General features: G+C 46.1%; 1 protein-coding gene across 5 annotated transcripts; it reads right to left on the reverse strand.

The window, feature by feature from the left end:
• Nucleotides 1-1,180: 1,180 nt before the first annotated feature.
• Nucleotides 1,181-23,121, reverse strand: nacc1b (nucleus accumbens associated 1, BEN and BTB (POZ) domain containing b). Of its 5 annotated transcripts, XM_062388297.1 has the most exons (9): nt 22,947-23,121; nt 16,074-16,224; nt 13,960-14,202; nt 12,705-12,926; nt 11,075-11,552; nt 9,863-10,160; nt 9,515-9,612; nt 9,055-9,392; nt 1,181-4,259 (listed from the first exon to the last, which is right to left on the reverse strand). In XM_062388297.1, the coding sequence occupies exons 2-8, from the start codon at nt 16,197-16,199 to the stop codon at nt 9,055-9,057; spliced, it is 1,803 nt and encodes a 600-aa protein (XP_062244281.1). In that variant the 5' UTR covers nt 16,200-16,224; nt 22,947-23,121; the 3' UTR covers nt 1,181-4,259. The 5 variants fall into 5 exon arrangements, with proteins under 5 accessions (XP_062244281.1, XP_062244284.1, XP_062244282.1 ...); XM_062388300.1 differs by lacking the exon at nt 1,181-4,259 and having other exon boundaries at nt 9,004-9,392; nt 12,759-12,926; XM_062388298.1 differs by lacking the exon at nt 1,181-4,259 and having other exon boundaries at nt 9,004-9,392; nt 11,075-11,549.
• Nucleotides 23,122-24,737: the final 1,616 nt, after the last annotated feature.

Here is a 24,737-nt window from a genome sequence, read left to right on the forward strand (position 1 = left end):
ATGATTGCTTTGGTTTTAAGGCCCAGCTCCGAGCTGCAGACAGACAGGGTGAACTGAAGAGCCAGATATCTCCCGCAGGAGGTGGTGGAGGCCAAAATGGAGCAAAAAGGAGGCTGAACACCGGACTTCAAATCATCAGGTGGCCAGAACGAGGATGCAAATAAAGCCTGATGTTGATCAGTGTCATTAGTAGAGCCAGTGTTGTGTTCAAAACGGTGTAAAGGTTTTTCCAATTACCGATTAAAAAAAAAAGACAGTCGGCTGCTAATGTCAAATGTAATTTCCACTTTTCAATGAAAATCGAACTGGCCATTATATCAATATGTGAGTGTGTGGTTTCTACTCAGTGCACTTTCCCCAACAGGCCAACAAACAGAGTGATGCAGCTTTAATGGAGAAGCACCTGGAGCTGAAGCTCTCGGGACAATACACCGATAGAAGTGATTTAGATTTTGTATATTTGAGGGGTGGACTTCTCCTTTAACAGTTTGACGGGATTCTAACATATGTTAGAAAAATAAAGACAAATACCAACCAGGACTCGCACCAGACATTTCCCCATGCAATAAATATGACAGTTGAGTCAAACACCCAAAGCATTTTGACAGAATGGAGAGAAGGAAGAGTCGTAGAGCTGTGGTCAACTGTGGAGAATCTTGTGTTGGTTGAACAGGGAAGATTCAACTCAACTAAGAAGCACAAACACATTTCAACCCAATTATTAAACCAAAAACTCTTTGTTTGCCTATTTCTTTATACTTCTCTGCTTTACAGAGTAACACCTGTGATCGACCAGGAGCCCTGCAGCCTCCTCCTCCTCCTCCTCCTCCTCGATGATTGTCAATCAAACTGGATTTTTGAGGGGACAATTTTCACCAATTTGTTGAAATGTTTGTGACGCTGAAAGTTGTGCGTTTGCTCGGGTCTGATCCATCAGATGCTTGTCGTGTGCTCACCTTCCTTCTCTGTGATTTATGAAAGATGACATTTCACTTCCTGACAACCTCCCAGATCGGTGTGGGAACCCCGTTTGAAACAGTTCCCACCTCCACCTCCTCCTCCACCTCCCTTCTGCTGACACCCCTCACCGGCTGAACTCCCCCTCCGACCACCTGGAGTAGAGTTTGCACAGTCAATGCTCCCACTTCCCACCTGGGGGGGAGGGGGGGAGGGAGACGGGTCGATGGCCACGTTTTAATTTTTTCATACAGTAAACAACAAATGACAGAGTGAAGAGAAAACATACAAAATAAAAAGGAATAGTACAAAAAGATTTAAAAAAATAACAAAAATAAGGACCTTACACAAATAACCCTCACGTAACATCTCAACCCCCCCCCCCCCACCTCCCGTCCCACTTCTGACACCAGCAACCAAACCACAGACAGGAAGTGACACAGTGAGTGTGCTCAGAAAGGTGCAGAGGGCTTTGGCTCTCCAGGGAAGTCGAGCGATCGCCCAAAGGTGCATTTTTTTTATTTTATTTATAAAGATTAATTTCTCCTCGTCACTTTGGTTCCCGTCCGTGGATCGGCAGCCGGGACAGAGACCAGGAGAGAGAGGGAGCGATGGACGAGTTGAAGCTCAAACGGCTGCTGTGCTCTTTTCTTTTTGGAAGTCGTGTCAGTAACTTTCAATCGACTGACCACAGTTTATTTGGCATCTTGGCCCACGGGCGGTGGACGTTTTGGTGGCTGTCTTGTGTCGGACTTGAGGAATGAGCAGCAGGAGCCTCCGGCGGTCCGCTGTAAGGTGCTCGGGTGAATACAGTGATCGAGACTATTCATTACAATCGTAGCTTGTGTAGGATCACTGCTTTTTGGAATTCTGCCCTCTGGTGACACAGGCCGTACATGCAGCAGCTGAGCCCCCCCCCCCCCTTCTCTGAGCTGCAGTAGCTGCATTTAGTCACCAGGTGGCATCTTAAGAATTACAAAACAGTCAAGCAGCAGTAGCTTATTTGTAGAAAAGCTGGTCCAAGAACCAGGTCAAGTAAAACTTACTTTGGGTCGATTTCAAATTGACGTTTGTGTGAGATGTGTGTTTGAATCGTCACAAGACAATGGAGAGGAATACTTTATCCAGAAAAGAGATTTTTTTCTAACAGACATTCAGACTTGTAGCCTTAAATGAAGTGAGCCTGGCAGCGTTCGATTCCCTCAACCGTCCATCCGCTCATCAGTCAGCTCGTCCAGGAGCTTTCTGCAGTTTGTCTGATTCCTGCCCCCCCCCCACCCCACCCCCCACCTGCAGCACCGCAGTCATACAACAATCACAATGCAAAAATATGTGGTTCTCTTTCTCTAAACTATTTTACAGCTAGCCGTGTCTCCGCTCTGTCTTTTTGTAAATTTTTTTTACACAACTTGGCAACTCTACAAACAGGTGTTAATGTTGATTCATTAGTATCATCTCCTTTCAAGGACTACAGTACACTAGCTCAAATGTAGAAAAACAAAATAACACAAAAAAGGCAACAGAAAGTGTGAAACAAAAAGAAAACTTTCTGAAATGTGTACAAAGCTCTTCTAAAAGTGCGACAAATCTCGCTTAAAAAAACACAACACAACATCTTCTCCGGCCCGGCTCGACCTTCAGTCACCGTGCTCAGACACGCCCACAGCCTGGGATGACTTTAAAGAAAAGATTACAGGTGAAATATGTACGAATCTTTGTTTATGACATTCAAAAACAGTTCCGACACGATGATGAACTTAAGTTAGCATGCTAATCGGCTAGCCCGTCCTGTCTCATAATACCACTGCACTTTAGGGGGCGATATTGAGTCACTGTAGCATCCAGTATGCTCTCAGTCTAACGTGAGGGAGGGTGAAGTCATGTTAACGACAATAAACACACAAACGGCTAAACTTCTTTGCCACCAAAGCTCGACGGCAAATTAAAAAAAAAGGATAAAAATAGAAGCAAAACTTAACATTGTTGCTTTAACTGCTGGCGCCACCTCTTGGAATGTAAAGGAATTAAATTTGAAGCTGAGTTTGTTACGTTTCTCCTAAACCAGCAAGTGAAGATGTTTGTGTTGATGCAGCGACAGCACAAACCTACATGTTACAACTTTATGGGTTTAATGAAAGGTGTTTTGATTTAACACACACGGAGTATCACTGTTCAGTCTCATCTCTGCAGAGGAGTGTTCAAAACTTCTTTGTTAAATATCATTCACTATGGAAAACTGTTTCTAGATACTGTCTCGTAACATTTCCTCTGATTTAAGAGGAAATAAAAACGGACAGATTGAAGAAAATATCCATTTCCCTGTGCTCGTTGGAAAGACTGGTCTTCAAGTCCCTGTACGTGAAACTCAGCTTGAACCCACGAGCACCCTGTGACCCCACGACCCGGAGAACAAGACGTGGAAACTTGGACGAGAAGCGAGTTGCATCGGCCTGAACCCTCCGTCTTCACAGTAACAATAAACTAGAGACTTCAGGTTCTCTCTGGATTTTCTGCCCGTGTTTAAAATTCAGACGTTTGGAAAAACAACACAGAGGTTGGTGGATTGTGTTACAGCAGCAGCTCTTCTGGATCAGGGAAGCAGAGGATCATGGGTAATATTTTTAGTTCAATGTGTGGGACGAAATATCGATAAATCTTTGATTCTCGACATGAAAACCTCTTCACCTTCCCAACAGAGTAAGTGGCTGCAGGGGGCGCTGTTGCTCAGTCAGTTACACAGTGTTGCTTAAATATTTGGCTTTTTCCAGATCCCCGATTCTCGAGTACAGCTGAAGATTTGCCAGATCACTTCTGTCATTCTAGTCAAACTGTGTTCACATTATCGTAGTTCGTGAAAGCTTTAGACATTCAGCCAAATGTGTTTCTGGATTCAAGATATTCTTCAATTCTTCTACGGATATTTAGTGCAATTTCAAGCTCATTGTCATTTTCTCCAGACAAGCTGAGTTTCTGACAGCGTTCCTCTTTCTCTGGATCTCCATTAGCTTCGTGTTAAAAAGGCTTTAGGACAATCTGACGTTTATTTATTCAGCCTCCGACCCCTCACCGCTGCAACGCCACGGTTCATAAACAAACAAGCACCCAGGTATTTATCTTGGTGGCACCGGGCCAGCGAGACGCTCTCCTCCTCCTCCTCTTTGTCATTAGTCTCTCTCTCCTCTCACTCTTGTGTCTTTGTCTGGATTGTGGCTTCGCTCATGTGACGGCACTCTGCCGCAATGCCTCATCTGTCCTGGGAGATTCTTAACAAACATCTCCTCCTCAGGAAGAACAGCGCCCGCCTGCACACACACAGACACACAGACACACACACGCACACACACACACGTCACTGCTCAAGTCTAGGACGATTAGAATTATTTCTTTCACCGCACTTGTTCAATTGATTCAACAGTCTGGTCGATATTAGCTCCACGATTGGCTGCGTCTCTCCTGTGGATGCTGTGATTGGTCGGCGACAGCAGCCAGGGGAATTTAGGGACACAGACTTTTCTCATCAATAGTCTGATTATTAAAAGTGCAATAAACACACACACACAAAAAAAAGAAAATATCACACAATCAGACCACAGTGTCCCAGGAGAGGGAGGTTGGCAGAACGCACTCACTCAGACACACAAAGCACAGATGTGCCTGGTCAAACGTACCTACGCCCATTTAACACACACAAAAGCACACACACACACACACACACACAGTTGGCAGGGATTTGCATTCGACGAAGGAAATGGAGGCGACACACAAATGAAGCAGCAGTAGATGTTAAATGATGGTTCACATAATGAGGCAACAAGGGGCCAACACTATTTAGCTCCTTCCTATGTGTGTGTGAGAGAGAGAGAGAGAGAGAGAGAGAGAGAGAGAGAGAGAGAGAGAGAGAGAGAGAGAGAGAGAGAGAGAGAGAGAGAGAGAGAGAGAGAGAGAGAGAGAGAGAGAGAGAGAGAGAGAGAGAGAGAGAGAGAGAATGTATACATATTGAGGGGATGAGACAGAGAAATGTAAACAAAGAAAACAGAAAAGTGGGGGGGAGGCGGCAGGGGGGGGGGCAGAGAGGGAGGAAAGTGTCCTGGCTGCAGTTTGAGCTGCTCACCAGGCAGACACGGAATAATTAGAGGAGGAATCTGTAGGATAAAAAAAAAAAAAGAGCTTCTGCTTTGTCTGCCATCTTATTTTACATTGACGTGTTCACCCAGAGGACAGAAGCTCTGCAGCCACACGTGCAACATGGCCGCAGTCCGTGTGCAGCCCGGTCGCGTCACACGTGTCTGAAGTCGGTGCCGTGGATGAGTGACTCTGCAGATGTGTGTGCAAGTCAGGGGAGGACAACAAAAAAGAAAAGAAAAAGAGCGATGCTGCTCTCTGAGGCAGACAAAAACAAACAGCCACTCATCTCAACCTCTGTGCACATACCACCCACCCACACACACACACACACACACACACACACAGACACACACACACACACACACACACAGACACACACACGTATATACAGACCTTGCAGAGCTGAGCACCCAAACCACCCACACACAGCGACAGACATGCGCACTCTCCACACGAAGCCAGACACACGTATGCAGCACATAAGAATTAGACGCAGACCCAGCCTGGCATAAGCATGCGCATTACACACACAGACACACACACAGACACACACAGACACACACCACTGTCAAAAGCTCTTTCGAGTGAGCAGGCAGACATTAACATGCCATAAATGGAGATGGAGGGAAGCGAGGGGAGGGAAAAAAAACTGCATACATACATTAATATGCACACGCACACGCAAGCACACAAACATTATAAAAAAACAACACACACCCACGCATTGTGTTGGCCCACAGATGAACACACACACACTTTACAAACAGCTCCCAAACACTCCCTGCTACGAACTACACACACACCCACAACAGTATGCATGCATTCACACCGAATCATCCAAGCGTCCCAGCCACCCCCCTCCTCCCCTCTCTCCCCCCCCCCCCCCTCTCGAGAGTGTCCTCTCCTTCCCTCCTCGTCTCTCTGAACAGTTCTCCTGACTTAAGGCGGCGGTTTTACACAAAGCATCGGAATAAAAAGAAGAAGAGGACTTCTTTTAAAAAGGGAAACACAACAATGTGCAAACTGTCTCCTCAGCCCCCCCCCCCCCCTCGGTTCCCTTCACTCCTCTTTTCCTTTCTTTATCTCAACTCTTCTTATCCTTAGTTATTAAACTTATTGGTCAGGTCTCCACAGATCGTACCATGTGCTCCAGAACATGGGGTGGGGCCGGGCATGGATGCTCGTCTCAGGGTTCTTTGACCGTTGTAAAATAAAAACTGTATAAACATGTTAATATATCCAGAGTCTCTCAACCTCTTTCTTTAAAAGCCACGTCGTAAAAAGCAGAAAGTTGTTTTCTAACACTGGGCAACGAAACCGGTTCAGTTGAAATCAGTTCGAACCCTCGACGGCTGGTTTTGGTTCTAATCCGAGTGTTTTAACGTTGTGTGTTTTACTTAAGAGGCGACTTTGCTACAGTCCCTTCAACTCGAGGGTGTGTTAGTGTGTGTGTGTGTGTGTGTGTGTGTGTGTCTCTCAATCCAAACATAATAACCGTGTAGCAGTGACATGAAACCGTTCCACTCACACACTTCTGATCCCACACGGCCAATAAGGTGCTTCAGGTTCCTTCTCCATCAATAATAATAATTTATAATAAAACAAATCTAGAAAATGTAGTATTTTTGGGGGGGATTTAAAATTGTAGTCTTTAATTTGTTTGAATTTTTATACAATATAAATGGTCTTTGCTGTGAGATTTTATAAAACAATTATAATTTAAACGCGTCAATAGATTTGCTTCTGGCAGATGTGTATATTCAACATGGTTGTAAATGAAAACAGTAGAAATGAGATATTTGAAACGTCACAGGGGAAGCAGCTCATTGTGTAGCAGCAGCTGGATTCCTTTTTAAATTGAAACACTCGACCTGCTCCCCATTTGACCCACTAGGGCACATTAGACTGATTTCAGTGAGAGGAGAGAAATCAGAGAACAAACTTTGTCCCAAATCCACACAGCAAAGAAAACAGCTTCACTAATTATGATCTGTTCTTTTGACAGATTTGAGAACTTGGGGCTCCAGAGGGAAACTTTTCTTCTCGTGCCACTTCAGACTGGCAGTGACCAAAGGACATTTTCCAGAATTCTTTGTGAGCGACAGTGGAAGAACAAATATCTGACAGAGACGTCAACTTCCAAAGGAATCAAAAGCAGATATTATCAAGAATGAATTTCAGTCGTGTCTCCAACAAATCCAAACCCTCAGGAAATCCAGTGAATCTGTATCTTTTCCATCTTCTCTAGATCTAGCTCTAAGCTGCCTGTGTACAACATGTGATGAGCGACGGCCACTCAGCTCTGCTTCGCTGCTACTCCCCCTTTTCTTCCCACAATGCTCTGGTGTACTGTAGCTGATGCAGCTGACAGCGCCCAAATGCGTATTAGTGTGTGTGTATGTGTGTGTGTGTATGTGTGTGTGTGTGCTCGCCACTGTGGTGGGTGAATGAATCAACGAAGCGTGTGTGAAGACATGCCGTCTGGCCTCCTTCCCTCTCTCTCTCTCTCAGCTCACAAACCAACTGTGCGGCCGCTCAAACACACACCTACACACACACCTACACACACAAACACACACACAGCCACATTCTTGCCATGTTCCGATGCTTGAATTAGCACCTTTGTCGGTGCCAGACGAGCACGCGTCCAGGCAGCGAGCCGGAGGAAGCTCGTGCTGCTAACAGGCACGGCTGTGAGTTTATCAGAGGGAAAACAATTTAAACACGGGTTGAAAACAAAAGAACATTGCCACTGTATCCACAAACACACAAAGACACACACACAAACACACACTTCTCATTCCTAAGCTCACAGGCAGGAAACTTGCTTTTGGATATTTCTTGACGTTCCTTCAGATTTTTCAAAATAAAAGCGGGTGATGAACAGACATAATTGGATTTCAGCTCGTATTTTTTCGTCTTTTTCCTTTTTTTAAATAAAACCACCCCCCCCCCCTTCTCTTTCTTTTAAAACGTACAAAAACATATTTCGATTGTACTCGTATCGCAGGAAATAACACAGTGCAAACTCTTTGACAATCATCAGTAACAAGGAGCCTTGGCAAAACTCACACATAAGGAACTTAACAGTAAAAGTAAACAAACTCAAATTATCTTTTTCTTTAAGGGTAAAAAAAAGCTAAAGGAGATTAGGTGGTAAAAAGTTTTAGTCACGCAAATCGTAGTTTTTCTTTTTATCTGCCATCAAAAATGGCCGACAAATCGCCAGCAGCAAAATATGCTGCCGCTTAGAATTCAGCAGTATCTCTCCAGCGGCTGGTCGTTAAGTTTCCCAGCATGCCCAGCAGGAGTCATGGGGTTGGTGAGGTGTCTGGATGGGAGGGGGGGGGGATTATAAACCGTGCCAATATACATATTAATATTAATTTCAACCCCTGACCTCGTCGACCCCACGCCTCTCAGAGAAGCTTCCATCTGGGCTCTGTACAATCTCACTCTGCCTCCTCCACCCCCCCCCCCCCCCCCGCTTCACCACGTGTACATTCAAAAACCACAGTGTGACTGGAATACAGCCCCCCCCCCCCCCCCCCCCCCCAGGGAATGTCTGATTGATTATGGTAAGAATAATGGCCTCAGTGACAGTACACACTTTAACACATACAAAAATAAAGGCTTAAACTATCAGGTCTGGAAAGGTTGCAGAGGGATGAGGAGCTGGGGGGGGGGGGCGGGGGGGGCCGGTCTTCCCTCTGCAACCTTTCTTTCTCTGTTGTTTTTCTATCTCTCTCCACCAGAACAGGAAGGAGGAACAACCCGTGAGGAGGCGTTCAGCGTTGGAGAAAGATGGAAGTGAGACGAACAAAAGAAGGAAAGCACAACAACATGACAGAAAGAGTAAAAGTGATGTCCCCAAACAAACGGCGGCTCAGTGAGGACTGACAACTGTCGTCCCTTGCCTCAGCCCCCCCCACCCATCAATCTGTCCATCCAACTATCTGTCCGTTCACTCACTCAAAACAAAGTGCTGCCATCTCCTACCGCCCCATGGAGGGCGTCCGCTGCCGTGGCTCCACCTCCTGATTCGTGGCTGTTGGCGGCTGCTGCTGCCGCCGCCGCTGCCACAGCCTCCAGGGAGGCGGGGTCAAAGCCTTGCTCCGCCCCCAGCCCGTCGGCCTCCATCTTCACGCTGTCGGCCAGGAAGGCAGAGTAGGCGTCACTGTCGGCCATCAGCAGTTTGAGCTTGGGGATCCAGCTCTTGCGGACGACGCGGCGAGCGTTGGTGCACATGTCGGCCGCGATGGCGTTCATCTCACTCTCCTTGAAGCTCGGCGCAAAGTTCTGGCAGTAAACTGCAGGAAGAGAGCGAGAGAGAGAGCGAGAGAGAGAGAGAGAGAGAGAGAGAGAGGGAGAGGTTAAAAACACACAAACAGCAAAACCACTGTCTTAAAGTGTTTACATGTGTCTGACTCACATTTGACAGCGTGCAGAACTCGGTTGTCCAGCGGTTTACGACTTGGGTCGTTGGTTGAAGAGCGGATTCCTGTTCCACAGCTGTTTGCCAGAGTGCTCCTGAGCAAGAGAGAAAAAACACAACCATCAACGTGAAAGAAAACTTTCAATGTGGGTTATTTAGCTACTAAAGTGTTTTGTTTAAACATCACGTGTTAATAATCATCAGTGATGCACAGAAATCCAAATAGATTTATATAAATTGTGTACAAGGCAAATAATAGATTTCAGCAGCTTGGGTTTCATTCCTGCTGCTCTGGTTCCACCCCCCCCCCCCCCCCCCCACCGGCCAAGCGTGTCGGACACTGACCTGTCAAAGAACGCCGCCAGCAGGCGTCTGAGCAGCACCTTGTGGCGGGTGCCGGCGCTGACGTGGCAGTTCATGAGCTGGGCCCGGGAGATGAACACGGACGTGCCGCTCACCAGCTCCAGCTTCTCGGCCGGGTCGCCCTCCTCGTACAGCTTTGGGTGGCAGCGGTTGCCGATCTGGCTGATGAGCTCGGCGGGCAGCGAAGCCAGGTCCTGCCGAGAACGTGCCCCCCTGCCCCCCCGGCCGCCGCCCGAGTCTGGGGCCTGGTCCGGCAGAGCCTCCACCCTCTCCCCGACCACTGAGGAGACACAAGACCATGAGATGAGCTCTGATGTTGTGAATAAAGATGGACGACATGACAGCTCCCAAGTGTGAAGCCAAATCATCTGGAGCTCCCCCTGGTGGACGGCTCCAGCACGAGGGCAGCCCCCGGATCTTAACTAATTTACCATCATATTCGTACAGTGGGAAGTGGACGTGCCTCATCATCCATCTTTATTCATGTTCCATGTTTGATACCCAGCTGTTATATCAATGAGTTTCCAAATATTATGACTGAGACCGTGTTCTGTTCAATTAGCACATTTTAGATTTCAAATTAAATTTCATGAATCCACATGTTGATGATAAAACTGATAACAAACTAATTACTCAGCTCTGCTCCATGAGAGGCCTGTGGCCAGGTTCTAAAGTGAGTTGAGTTCTAAGTGTTTGATGGATTCCAACATTACTCTGCACTTTGCCTCCATTCATGCATTCAATTCCTCTGGTGTGTATTTTCTCAGCTTGTTGTTATGCAGTGGAAATGACAACATGGAGGTCAGACTGTGATGATTCAGTTTCTGGTCAGTGGAGATCAATGTGGATTCTGAGAAAAGACCCGCCCCCCCCCCCAGACCTGGGACTTTTTGACTAACAGAGAAAATCCTCCGACCACTGATTTCGTCTGAAGATTGAAAACACTTGTTGGAAAGTTCGGACAATAGAAGAAGAGAAAGAAGAAGAAGAGGAAGCAGCTGCAGACTTCCCCTCCAACGATATGACGTTTGAACGAGGAGAAGCAGAATCTACATCTTTAAACGTTTCGGTGTTTTCAACATGAGAAGTTTGGACAACTAACACGACAGCTTGGAGATGAGACAGAAACTTCCAGATCTACATGAAACACAGAGACCTTGAGGTGACCTCACACACTTTGTACTCAGAGCTTACCGGCTGCCCCGGCGTTCAGCATGCTGTACATGGTGTACATGTTGCAGATCTGTCGGTACTGCTCTTCGGCGCTCTCGTCCGCCACGTCGTCCTCTTCCTCGTCATCGTGGTAGCTGATGGGCGAGTCACTGGTGTACATGCTCAGCGTGCCCGGGCTCGTGCCCTCGGGGGTTCCACCGTTGTTGTGGTTGTTGTGGTTATTGTGGTTATTGTTGTTATGGTTGCTGTTGAGTCCGGCTCCTCCCACTGAAGTGGTGCCGCCGCCCATCATCACAGCGTTGCCAGATGCAGGTCCACGACCAGAGGCATCCTGGGTAGTGTTGTTAGAAGAGGAGGAGGAGGAAGAGGAGGAAGAATAGCGTGCAGCCTTCCTCATTCCGCCACCACCTCCAGACCCTCCGACCCCATCACGGTTGCCCCCTTCCCACAGCCGCTTGGCCACGGGGGTGCAGACCACCGAGTAGGGGGAGCCCTCCTGCTAAGGAAGAGAGAATTACCAGTTAGTAACCATCACCCGACTGGAACGCCACAAAACAACGGACATTAACCAAGTGAAGAAGAGCTCGTCTTGTTCTTAAAGTCCCCTTCCAGTCAAAATCTAGATTTTATGCCATTTATAGGATTAAAACTGATTTTGTGTGAATTGAACATATAGAGCCATGGAGAAATGTTTCCACTTAACACTGAAGTAAACAAATGCCAGTCTGAAGAAACAGCTTTCGACAGCCAGGGGTTTTTGATGTCACAAACCTAATGAACCAATCCTGTCAACTTGTCGATGGCTTCAGGGGCTGGAAAAGCCTCCTCAACAGCAGGTGGCGCTGTGAGGGTGGAGAGACTGGGAGCAGGGCCGGGGCCATATTAGCATATTGTAAATCTTCGACCTTAATTGAGGACTGCTTAGATTTACATTCAAGAAAATGATAAGGCCACTGGGGACACTTTTTTGAAAGAACTTTTGATTATGTAATTTTATACAAAATAGTTTTAGGGGGTGAAATAAGCTGCTGGAGTTGGGCTTTAAAAACAAATATCATATTTGATCGCTTCCAGCGATAAACGATACTTAAACGTAAAAAGACACAAGCATCAAACAAACTGTCTGCGAATAAAACATGTTGAGAAATACCCGATGTTTCTCATATGGGACACAATACATTTCTTTAGTTCAGATTTTGAAATCACCTTTCTTTTAAAAATACTTTTTTTAACTAAAATACATGAAAAGACCATCTGGTGTTTGAATGAAGTCATCGTCATGTGACAATAAATGAGGTTTTATTTTTACTTCACATTAATATTGACGATGAAAACACAAACAAACCACACTTATCTGTATTAAGGCTCTTACTGCCACCTCCATTGAAAGCTTATTTAAAGTGGTTGACTGTAAACAATGTACATGGTGACCTCCATCATAATTTATGTCACTTGTTCTGTGGTATAGTTCAGAAAAGACTTTCAGGTTATGATTCATTCAGAAGTTTTTCAGTCACTGTTAAAGGAAGTGAGTTTTTTTATAGCTCTCCTGGAAAGTCTCTCAAATGTCAAACTCAAAGAAACGCCTACTCAGGATTCCCTTCTTCAAATGCCGTCAGTGATTTACACCAAACACCAGAGGGGAGTGTACCTGCTGCGGGTGGGGGGTGCTCTGAGGAGTGGTCGACGTCTGTTCTGTCTTTACCTTGGACACCAGGGGGAGGGGTGTGAGACATGAGGACGGCCTCCCTGTGGCCGCGGCCACCACACCGCCTCCACCCCCTCCCACTGTTTGAGTGACAGGGCTCTGAGGCTCGGAGGGCGGGGTCTCCTCAGTGTGGAGGCCCTGGGAGTCACAGCTTGGAGATGAGACCTGGAGACGGGTGATAAGATAAACGGTCATGAATACACTTCCTAATGAATAAAGATGGACGACGTGTCTCAACTTCCTCCCACAGTGCATCAGTTTGACCAGTAGCAGTCTCAGCTGTCAATCATGACCTTTCACCCCATTTTATATCATAAAATAACTTATTAAAACCAAACGTATTAGCAACATGAAAACGTGAACATGCATTAGAGTGATATGAACGAATCAAGACAGAAACCGAGAAAAAATAATTTAAAGTAACTTTGACTTGAGTTTGGTCCACGTCCAAAAATATGCTAACGTGGAGGAGGACATTTTCTGACCTATATTGCAGCTGACCACCAGGGGGCTATCTACTCAAGTTGCCCAAATTCCTTGGTAGCTTGAAAAAAATAGTAGCGTATTGGGTGTTTTAATGTGATTGAGAGTTGACTTTTCCAATTGGCTGCTTCCACATGATTTGGCATAACCAGCTGCTGTGACATCATCACTGAGCTCCGCTTGTTTCTGTTGGCGGCTGATCTGCACTCGGCTCCAGTTTCAGGTGTTTCTCCAGTTCCGCCTGTCTGCTGAGAACTGAACGCTCTTCCTGGAAAAGCTCACAACTAAAGCACAAATGGCCGGCGTTGTGCTGAGTGGACACCGGCAGCAGCAGGGGAGACACTCCACACCGTGCCAGCTTGTCTTCACACATCCACTCTGTGTCTCGGCGTTTCAGAGTGTACATTCAAGGAAATCAGTTTTCTGCGTTAATATGCAGATTTATGCAGCGAGGCACTCCGGATCTAATCAGATCTACAAACACAGATAACCCCTCAGTGGAATTACACCATGCCCAATGCCACACACAACAGGTGCCAGGGAGGCAGCTAGAAAACCTAATGTGATGATTCTCATGTCTAAGATACTTTTAACTCCATGATTACACTTTGCAGGATTATAAATACGCAAGAAACTGGTTATATAAAATTCCACATGTCGATTCATCTGATAAAGTCTTAAAACGTTCTACATTAAAGCTTCATTCACGAGTTACCTTGAGGAAGAACTCTGTGCCTTTCTCCATGATCTGTTGGATCTGGAGGAAGCCGGCGGTGTACATGAGCAGGAACTGGTCTCCAACGTTCATGCTGAGGCGTCCTGTGTAGCAGAAGGCCAGGATCTGCTGGAAGCTCTGCGGCTGCACCGCCGGGGGCAGCTCCACCACCGAGCTCTTACCACCAGCGTTGAACAGATCCCTGAAGTAGGAGCTGCTGGCGGCCAGAACCGCGCGGTGGGCCTGGGGGGTAAACAGCAGGAGAAGGTAAGTCATAAAATTAATAAGGTGAACTCGACTGATATGGATTTATGGGGCGGAATCTATATAGATATATTCAAATTTGGCAATGATTGCCAAGATGTTGTTATCAAACCCTCAAGACAAATAAATGCAAGTGAGGTTTGATATTTTATTGTTATTATAAAGAAAAAGAAAACGTCAACTATAGAAAACTTGGTAAACTTGGACTTTTTTGGTAAAACAAACATCTTTTCTGCCTTTTTTATTTCAGTAAAATAAAAGTCATCTTCCAGCCAAACACACATTGGATTCGTCTGTGAACGGCTCATATCGGCCGACTCTTATCAACCAATCAATAAATCGGTCGAGGTAAAGTGTGAACTCACCGTGACATCACCCAGTTTGTGAGCTGCCGTCTGAAGCCTTGAGTTTGACATTTAGTCCAGCGCCATCTGGCTTTTTGAAACCAGAAGGAGCAGGTGGTGCTTTATGGTTTATTTGACTCTGAACGGGACCATCATTTACAAACTGAACATCATGCTGTATTGAAGAAGACTTGACGCGAGAGTCTGAGACCATAAAGTCTTTATGAACGTGTTTACTGACGTTATAAATCAAAAGGAGAAGTCGAGTCATTTTCTCCTCTTTAGAAACTGACTTCTTCAAAACCAGAAGTGAGACTCTGTGGTCAGAGATCACACACCTCAGACACTTTGGCATCAGCTTCATGTGGCCGGACCTGCTGTCTATGACCATTGTCATATAGAGTCAATGGTTGGGCTCCAGGTATCAGGGTGTATCAGGTAAACAGGAAGATTGGCTCCGTCTCATCTGGCTGACAAATGTTTACAGTAATCTCACTTTGCTGGAGTTTTTTCCAACTCGTCTTAAAACAGATAATCTATTTTTTGAAATACTTACCCCAACACAAACTGTACCAATCTGTAAAGGAATCATTTCCTCATATGAAATACGACCAGTTCTTGGCCTCGGCCGTACCAAGTGAAAGTGTATTGAACAAATCCAAAGACTTATGCCTCCAGTGAGAGAGGTCGCCGAATGCAGCTCAGGAAATCTATCAGGAATCATTTAATGCACAACTCTGGTTGTTTTTCACCTGGGTCGTATTTCCCCGTCTCACCGATTGATTCTGAGCAAAATCTTGTCAATATCTTCACTGTTGAACTAATTACACTTTACTGTGGCTGTCAGAGTCCGATACAGGACGAACCAACAATCAACCAAAATATGACACAAACAGAGCAAGTCCAACCCAATTAAAAGATGTTTATCATCTTTTTCTACAAGAATTACATATTTATGTCTTAATAATGAGTAGTATGTACAAGTATGCTTATTATTGTACATTTATGTTGTTAATTCACATTTGTTATAATCATTATTTTTCTGTCTTTTATTACTAACTTTTCTTTAATTTTGCTACAACTGAGATTTTCACACATTTATTCCAAAAAATAATTTAGCTTTAAAGACACGTCTGCTTCCCGAGCTTTAAGCTTACATGGTAATGCTGTAGCAGTTTAGATTTTTTAATTATTGAGATGACAATATGATCATTACTTATGCACGGTCCACACTAATTGATTTTAAGCCCCGCAAACTGTTTTGTTGTTTAAATGGAACACAAAGCAGCAAGTTGTGTTGGGAGAACCGAGCAGTGACCCGACGAATTGAAAGTCACGTGACCTGAACCTGGGGTCAACAGGCCAATGTCCCAGTAACATTCTTTCTTTACCATCTCAGAATAACTGGTGCAGTTAGAAGCACTGTGGTCCCACTGCACAGCTTCACAGTAAATTAAGGATTCTGAGCACAGAAGAGAAAACAGTAATAGAAAAAACCCTTCTGACCTTGAAGGCATGTCCCTTGACGACCACAGAGACATCACAGTACAGGCCCTGCAGCCGCTGCTCGTTCAAACACTCCAGGACGTTGTTGCCAAAGTTAGGGATCGCCATCTGCAGCGTCTGAGCCATTACGCTCTGCCCAGCACCACAGGGTCTACAGGAGAACAGAAAGGTGGAAGTTAGACCTGACGGAGGACTGGATGGGGCAGAAGGACGGAGGGAGGAAGGAGATCTGAGGGAAAGAAAGCAGGGACATGTAGCGGAATTAAAGGAGGGGGGGGGGGACGAGACGAGGGGGAATAGAGAGACATTGGAGGGTGATGCGGAGGTGAGGACTAAACGAGGCAGCCGAGCAGGAGAGGAGGGAACATGGTTACCAGTGAGCGATGAGACAAGGATAACAGAAGGTCGAGAAGCTGTTTGGAAGATGGAGACGAGGAGGGAGGAGAGAGACTTAAAATAAAAGAACAGGCTAAATAGAGTGTATGATGATTAATGGATTAAGTATTTGGTAAACAACTTTAATTCTAAACTCCAAATGAACTTTGAATGAAAGAGAAGTTCGGGGCCACCAGCGACAGTTATATAAGCCGTCTTTCTATTTTTTTTCACAACCTTGTTTCATTTCATCTAATTCACAGTTAATAAACTGTTTTGTGGTTTTTGGCCTACTTTGTTATCTCCTCTGTCAAAACACAGTCGCTTACATAACTCGTCTATTCCACTCGTCCTCGTCACGATTCCAACGAGGAAGCCCGAGATGAGAGAAGAGGGGGAGCTGTCAAATTCGTGACAATAAAAATAAACCAAGGACATGTACACACCCCTCTAAACACATCTTTGTCTCAGGAATGGACCCTTTGTCTGATAATGCATGAACAATATTTAGGATATAAATCCTCTAATGCCATGGATGATGGAGCAGAAGTAAAGGGATGAGAACAGTCAGGACTACGCTTCTGAACAACTTCATTCAGGATCATGATCCCCGGGACGGATGATTGGAAACGTTCAGCCTCAGCTGGACAGTAGCTGGTCGGAGTGGACGATGCCCGGCTCCTCTGCTGGCTGCAGCCCAAAACAAACCACTACCAGAGAACAATATTATGGTGATTATCTCCGCTGCTCCACTGGGAGAGACACTGGCAGACGAGACCCAGTAACCTGAACAGCGCCGGGATGCTCCATCACCTCCAGTTCTCCTCATGAACGCTGCAGCAGAAGCCCAGAGGTCACAGAGGGGTCACAGCCGCAGACATTTCACCATCTTTTCACAACTTTGATCTGACACACAACTCAACCCTGCAGACAAAAACTTCTGCAACTTTATATTGTCTGCTTGACCCCAGCGGGGAAATGAAGCCGACTTTATGATAATAAGAAGAGAGATTGATGAGATGTCTCTTGAAGGATGGAAAATGTCTAGAACTCGCTGCTCGGGTCACGACCAACTCACAGCTTGTGCTTAAGAGGCAAAATTCAGTTTATACAAATGAACAGCTGCCCTCGGCCTCGTGCCCACAAACTTAAGCTAAGAAATGATTCATTCATTTGTCCGAGCTTTGGTCTACGATCAAAGAAAAATGGAAATTGTAATGTTGCTGTATATTCAGTACGCTGCATCGCTCTGGCCACAAATGACTCTTTGTATTTCCAATCCTTTATTTCTATCAGATTCTGCTTCTTTTTACTTCAGTGCTCAAAGAAGTTTCTGAATGCTCAATGTGCCCGACTACTAAACATGTAGCCGACCACAGCAGCTTATGAAGGCAAACTGTCGGATTCAAAACAAAACATCTCTATCACCCCCTGGTGGCTGGTTGCAGTAAGGGTCACAACCACAGCCTCCTCAATGTTAGCAGATGGGACATTGAATGGGATGTGTAACTCCACAGCTGGAAACAACAAACACAATCCACCGAAGGCACAACCGGCAGTTCAACTTATAAAAACTTTATTTCTGCTTCTACGAGAAGAATTCTGGTGACGAATGTAATTTATTTCTAGAACCTGAAACCTTTCTTGTGTTTAACGAGACAAGTGTAAACTTTGTTCTACATCGAGCCGGGGATGAGGTAAGCACTGTGGATTCCTCTACTTCCACAAAGCTCTGAGCCGGGCAGCAAACCTTGAACCTGTGTTGATCTGTGGGAGGTGGTGACAGCTTTAACGTTGTCTGAACAGCCAGGCGTGACACATCATGAAAATGTCTCTTGCATGTTGCAAAACCTCACATCCAGAACGCAGCACACAAAAAAACACCCACTCCGTTCGAAGCTGGGAAACTTAGGTTTACCAAGTAACTTCACCAAAAACCTCCTGGTGTTCCCATCACCAACAAGAGTAGAGGAGTCTCCAAAAGGTGGAGCTGATACTGGGCCAACAATAAAAGGACAGTGGTTTTAATGGGAAGCTTCCAGATGTGAGGGTGTTAATGTATCGTGCTACGCTAACCTAGGCTAGCGGAAACATTTAAGTGAAAGTAGAACGGCACTCCGAGAGCAAATTCGTCCACCAACAGTCACTTGAAATTCAATCAAGCCAAATTAAAGTTATTCTCACTCATAGATACCAGACCACTACACATGCCAAATATCTATCTTCATTATTTCTTTAGAAATTCACCAAAAACATCCTCTCTCGCAATTTTAAATAAAGTGGGAAAACAATTCCCAGATGAGCGCAAACCACCATCGGGTTATTCCCTGACCCACACAGCATCCTTCTGCTAAGTTTGGTTAAAATCCATCCAGCAGTTCATGAATAATCTTTCTAAATAACAGAAGCATATGAAAACATAACTTCCTTCGCTGAGCTCCGGCCTTACGCCCACGTTAGGGCAGCTCTGAGAATAGGGGGCCATTAAAATTGCATTGAAATTAATTTTTAAGCTGATAGCAATTAATTAATCTCTCTAATTTACTGCACTGGGCTAATAGAGGCAATAAAGCAGGTGCATTAAAGAAACCAGTGCTACACATTTCATTACAAGTGTTTTACATTTAGTTCTGAATGTTAAAAATTCTGGAATATTTGACTGATGCACTTTTAGATGGATTCAAAATCAATGAAATATTAATAGTGCCAATAATAAACCTTGATGTATAAGAACAAGTAAGATCAGTTGTTTGCACTGAGGTCAGTTGATGTGATCTGAGTGACATTCACATCATATTAAAGCACATCAGGCACCTGAGCTGCATCAACTACTGTCGAGTTGTCTCCTAAACCTCTTTTGTTTATATCAATAATGTTCTGATGAAACTAAGTCACTGTCCCTCGACACATTATTGTGCCTTAACAGTTTCTGTCGATGCAAACAAATCAATATACATCACATTAATGTTATTGTAATTTAACTGAAGTGCATTTGGGCCAAATCCAGGATTTGTTGACCTGCATTACTTCTACTTTAATTGGTGCACGGAGATCTCAGTGATATGACGTGTTCTCATCTCATCTCAGTGATACTGGGTTTGACCTGTGCCACTGGCTGGGGGAAATAAAAAGGCACTAAGAATGCATGATGCCTGGTGTCCGCTCTCCAGCACCTGCACCTCCCGTGGCTCCGAGCGAGAAATTGAACCGACAAGTGTCCCGGTGGAGCTGCTCGGCCCCTGATTGTTTCCAGGTGTGAACATGTGTGCAATCACATGAATAATAAGCAGCTGCTAGGACAGAACACGATGTGAAGAAGATCGTCCTCAAATAACCACGTTCAACCGACAGCAGAAAATAGATCGACTTTAAAACATGTAGCCGAGCTAGTACATCCAAGTCTTAGTGACATGTTGAAAAATTAAAGTTGTAACTATTCTGAGAATACCGTTGCGATTGAGATGAAACGTGAACTTTTATAATAAATGAAACAAGATTTTGTTTTGAGGATATAAGCAGCAGGAAGAACCGGTGCACGCCGGAGTTCCACTCACGCTAGATCCAAAAAATCTTTAAATAAAGTCATTGTTTATTGATCAAATCTCTTCAAATACCACGAAAACGAAACGAGGTCGACCACGTCCTCCCCCACTAAAGAGACAACTTCCTTCATGTCTGTAGATTACACTCAGTTTCCTGCACAATCTTTTTAAAGTCCCGACACTGATGATAACGAGGAGCTGAAGAGACGGAAGATGAATCACGTTAAGAGACCGACACTTAAGAACAACTAAACGTGATACTCCACATTCCTCATTTGTACGCAGGCGGATCTCCGGATGTTCCCTCTCCCGTACGACACGCAGCCTGAAATCAGGACCCTTTTTCTGGTCATGTTTTCCTGCGGAGCCCGAACACTCCATCGTAGATCTTCACCCTGACGCGACTCAACTGGTCACAACAGCAGAAACAGTCCGGGGTCGCTTCAAGGTCAACTTCTTCCCCCCCGTGCAAACTTTACACTTTGACACGCTTTTCCATTATGTCAATGTAATTATAATCAATGTTGTATATACTTTTATTTTGTTGACGTGTTCAGTTATTGTACTTGTGTGCGTCCTGGGAGAGGCATCCTCACACTCTGGGGTTTCCCCCTGTAAATAGGGTTCTTTTGGTAGTTTTACTCTTGTTGAGGGTAAAGAACCAAAGATGTCCCACCCTGTTAAGATCTCAGACAAATTGTGATTTATGAATAAGGGCTATACAACTAAACTTTTATTCTGAAGGGCTTCACAACTGTCTATAGCTTCAGTTATTCATCTTTAAATCAGTATTTATATTTGGTTTCAACACTCGGCAGACACTTCTTTCCAGTGACAGCTCTGTAGTAGTTCTGGTGGCTGGACTCTCCCTGCACTCAAATGATTCTAGACTCATTTTGATCTTTTATTGTTCTTGTGCTCCTGTGATGGACCGTTTTGTGAGGATCTCTACATTTCCCTCAGGATCAATGGAGTCCATCTATCCAGGAGCCACATGCCGGATTTGACCTGAACACAGTGCCGGCGACCTCTTCCTCCTCAAAGGTCAGCAAGGTCACAACAACTTCCAGGGAACATAAAGGCAGGGTTAATTCCCACCACTTGACCTTTGCCCTTCAGTCCCCATGTGCCCCATTATGTGCTTTGACTGCAGTTTCACGGTGTGTGTCTGTTTGTGTATTTCTCTCTGAGGGTTTTCGACAACTTTATTAGATTCACCCACAAACTTTGGGTTAATTTACGCAGACTACCTCCCCCCAGGAAAGGTTGCTTGATCACCTGAGTCAGCTTCGGCACAAATAATCAATACAACAACTATTGGACTCAGTGTCAACAGGAGCGTGTGACTTCAGCCCCCATCAATCACAACCCTCATCACACTCAGTTTCCTGGTTTAGGAGGTTAAAAGGTGGCCTGTTAGCAAGTAGCAAGCTAAAGCTAAGGCTAACCCAGTGGAAAACATCTCCTCAGCATAAAGAAGTCGTGAACACACCTTTATGTCACCTGTGCTGGGCTCCAGCGCCGGGGAACCCTCAGGTCAAAGGGCATTTAAGGCTAGAAACCGCCGATATTCACCGACACTCGTGGGCACAGAGGAGCCCAGAATGTGGCTACGGTGTAGCCTCCCCCGAGCACCACCGGAGCTCCAAGTTCAAAATAACGATGCGATTATTCTTTAAATATTAATTAAACTCCTGGGAAGCGGCCCAGGGGAGGACAGGAGCCCGCCACCAGCGGCAGAAGCAGCGGGGAGGCAGGGGCAGGCAGAGCGGGCAGGGAGCTGTCGGTGCCCCGCCGTGTGCCAGCCTCGATGCCCGGTAGGATTTTGGGAGTCCTCGGTTGGCCCGGGCCGGTGCGTGCGTGCGTTCAGCGGAGGGAAGGAGGGAATGAGGGAGGGAGGGAGGAAGAGGAAAAGAGACGAGAAGGAGAGAAGGAGAGAGACCCGGTTTAACCCCCCAGCCGCCCGCAGCACACACGCGTGTATCGTCCGAGGATCCGGGGGCTCGAGACCCGCCACGGGGAGAGTCGGGACGGATCAAATATTCAGCAGTTTAGCGCCTCCGCCCCCCCCCCCATCGGTCTCCTCCCGTTCCGTGCCTGCGCGGTGCGATGTCCGCGTCCACCCCGGCTTCCCTCCTCCTCCCGCGGCCGAGCGGCAGCCACCGACACGGGACAGACACGCGTTGCCCCCCCCCCCCCCCCTTCCTCCTCCAAAATGTCGCTGGCGAATAAATTATTTAAATAAAATCAAAATAAATTTAGAACGAAGCCTCACGGTGGACTGGTGGGCAATTATTTATTTTTTTTACCGGAGCGGGGAGGAGGGTCTACCGCGGATCCAGGCACTCCATCTTTACCCGACATCAACAGGTCATCCCGGGACACAAATGCGCTGCAACTGTGGGCGAGACAGACGGATGGATCCGGCATGGCGAGGAGGAGAGGAGGGGAGAGGAGAGCCGCGGGTCGGCTGTAAAACCTTAACCCGTTTACCGACATGGATCGATGGGGAAGAACCGGGACTTGTGCTTTTAAACACGGTTTGTTCGGTGTTTGGTGAAACTGCCTGGCTCGAATTAAAAAAAGTAGTTTTATAGCGGGGGGGAAAGTTGAGGAATGCGGGAGGAGGAGGACTCGTCGAGGGGGGAGGAAGGAGGGGACAGCCCGCGGTGAGTGGAGCCGGTGAAGTGGTTAAAGTTTGGTCTGTCCCCGGGAGCCCATCCCCCACAGCGGCCACCAGAACTTTACCACCTCCGTCCCCTTTAAAAAGAACCAGAAAAAAGAACCGCTTCCAGCCGCACACACACTTCAACACACCGCCGCAGCCCTGCACTCGAAACCCCGATACAAGACGGCAACCCCCCCGGCCCCCCACGGCACCCTCCGCTCCACCGACCCAGAGCCGAACCCGAGCCCGGGCCGATGTCCTCAGTGACCGGCCGCGCGCTCTACTCACCCCGCCGTGGGCTGTGCGTAATCCGCTGGAAAGTGCTTCAATGGAGGAGCAGCCGCCGGAGGAGATGAAGAAGAAGAAGTGAGAGCGGGTCTAGCGTCTCCCTCCGCTCACAGGCAGCCATTCATTGTGACCGTGCACCGGGAACCAGCAGCCGGAGCACAAACACCGACTCATACACACACTGGACGCGGGCACGCACGCACACATGCAGGGGAGGAGGGAGAGCGCAGAGCCATCGAGGAGGAGGAGGAGGAGGAGGTTTTTTATTTGCACTCTCCCAGGAGCTGCAGACAGATCACAGAGCTACCGATCACACAGACAGACAGACAGACACACACACACACACGCACACACACAGGTGGACTGACTGTCTCACCCCACTTCTACCACAACTGCACCTCACGCACATGTCAGCGAACTATGCTCACAAAACTTTCTAATTTTAAAGTAATTTATGTAAAATGTAATGTATATCAAAATGTAAAGTAATGTAAGTAAAAATGTAATGTAACTTATTTACAGATAACAGAGCAGGTATGTTATTTACTGTCTTATGTATTGTATATCAAAATGTAAAGTTACGTATGCAACGTGTAATGTATATGTCATATAATTTTATGTATTTCAAATTCAATATAATGTATGTATCAATGTAATGTATTTAAAATATAATATAACGTATGTCAAAATATAATGTATGTAAATCAATGTACACCTAATATAATATAAAGAATGTCATGTATTGTAATACAAATATAATGTAATCTGTGTAAAAATATAAGATAATGTAATCTATGTAAAAAAAATATAATATAATGTACGGATGATTCAGAGCAGAACGTTTCGAGTAATGTAATACAGATGGTGAAGTGAGAGTAATGAGATTACACCGCAATGAGTAATGGATTACAGGTCTGAGCCGCTGCAGGTAGACAGGCAGCGTCCCCAGCCGACCCGACTGTCTGAGCCCCACCCACCGAGTCCACCCACTCAACCCCGCTCACCCTCACCGCTCACCGGGATGTCTTCTCCCTCAGGCCGCTGCTCCTGGAGCCTCCTCCTCTTGCTCCTTCCCCGGGACCGTGAGGCCGGCGGACGGCGGTTCGATCCGTGCTGATGCGTCTAGACTCCGGGCAGGTGAGCCCTCCGGGGCCTCCAGGCGCTGCGCACGGTGAATGCTAAACAGGATGAGACTGCATCCAGGCTCTGCGCTCCCCGCTCCCTCTCGCTGCTGTCATGCCAAATACCATTAACTCTATAATTCTCCTGTGTCAGATGTATAGCGCCACGCTCTCTGGGCATTTATTGTCACAGCGCCCCCATCCAGATGTTCAGTGTGCAGACAGTGTTCCCTCTGCTCTGCGTCGAACATGTGCACGTGTGTTTCATAGGAACTGGAAGCAAACCACTAAATGCAAAGAGGTGATTATAGATTTGACAACATGAAATGAACAAATACCTAAATACATGTGGTTTTCCTGTGTAGGTTATGCAGTTATTATCTTGTGTTTTTAAATACGGACAGAGGATGTTTGCACCTTGTACAGATGGTTAAAAACCCTCATGAGGCAAAGTGTGATATGTGAGTATGGGCTCTATAAATATGATTGATTGATTGATTGATTGATTGATTGATTGATTGAAAGTGGAAATATGGATGCAGGTGGAGCAGATCCTGTTGAGTCATCTGAGGATTGTCTCTGATCGTCATTAATCCTCTTGTATGAATGATTTATTCTTTATAATGACTGTTTATTTATGTGTTTTTGTTTTCTCTTGAACTCTTAGTCT

The sequence above is a fragment of the Platichthys flesus genome, chromosome 5 (genome assembly GCF_949316205.1).
Source record: "Platichthys flesus chromosome 5, fPlaFle2.1, whole genome shotgun sequence".
In the NCBI taxonomy this organism is placed as follows: Eukaryota; Metazoa; Chordata; class Actinopteri; order Pleuronectiformes; family Pleuronectidae; genus Platichthys; species Platichthys flesus.

Excerpts from the sequence above, each read along its gene's own strand:
- nacc1b (XM_062388297.1), bottom strand. The coding sequence starts at position 16,199 with ATGGCTCAGACGCTGCAGATGGCGATCCCTAACTTTGGCAACAACGTC. Across the intron at positions 14,203-16,073 it reads TCAAGGGACATGCCTTCAAG|GCCCACCGCGCGGTTCTGGC; the intron begins GTCAGAAGGGTT and ends TTTACCCCCCAG. Across the intron at positions 9,613-9,862 it reads CTGGCGGCGTTCTTTGACAG|GAGCACTCTGGCAAACAGCT; the intron begins GTCAGTGTCCGA and ends TCTCTTGCTCAG.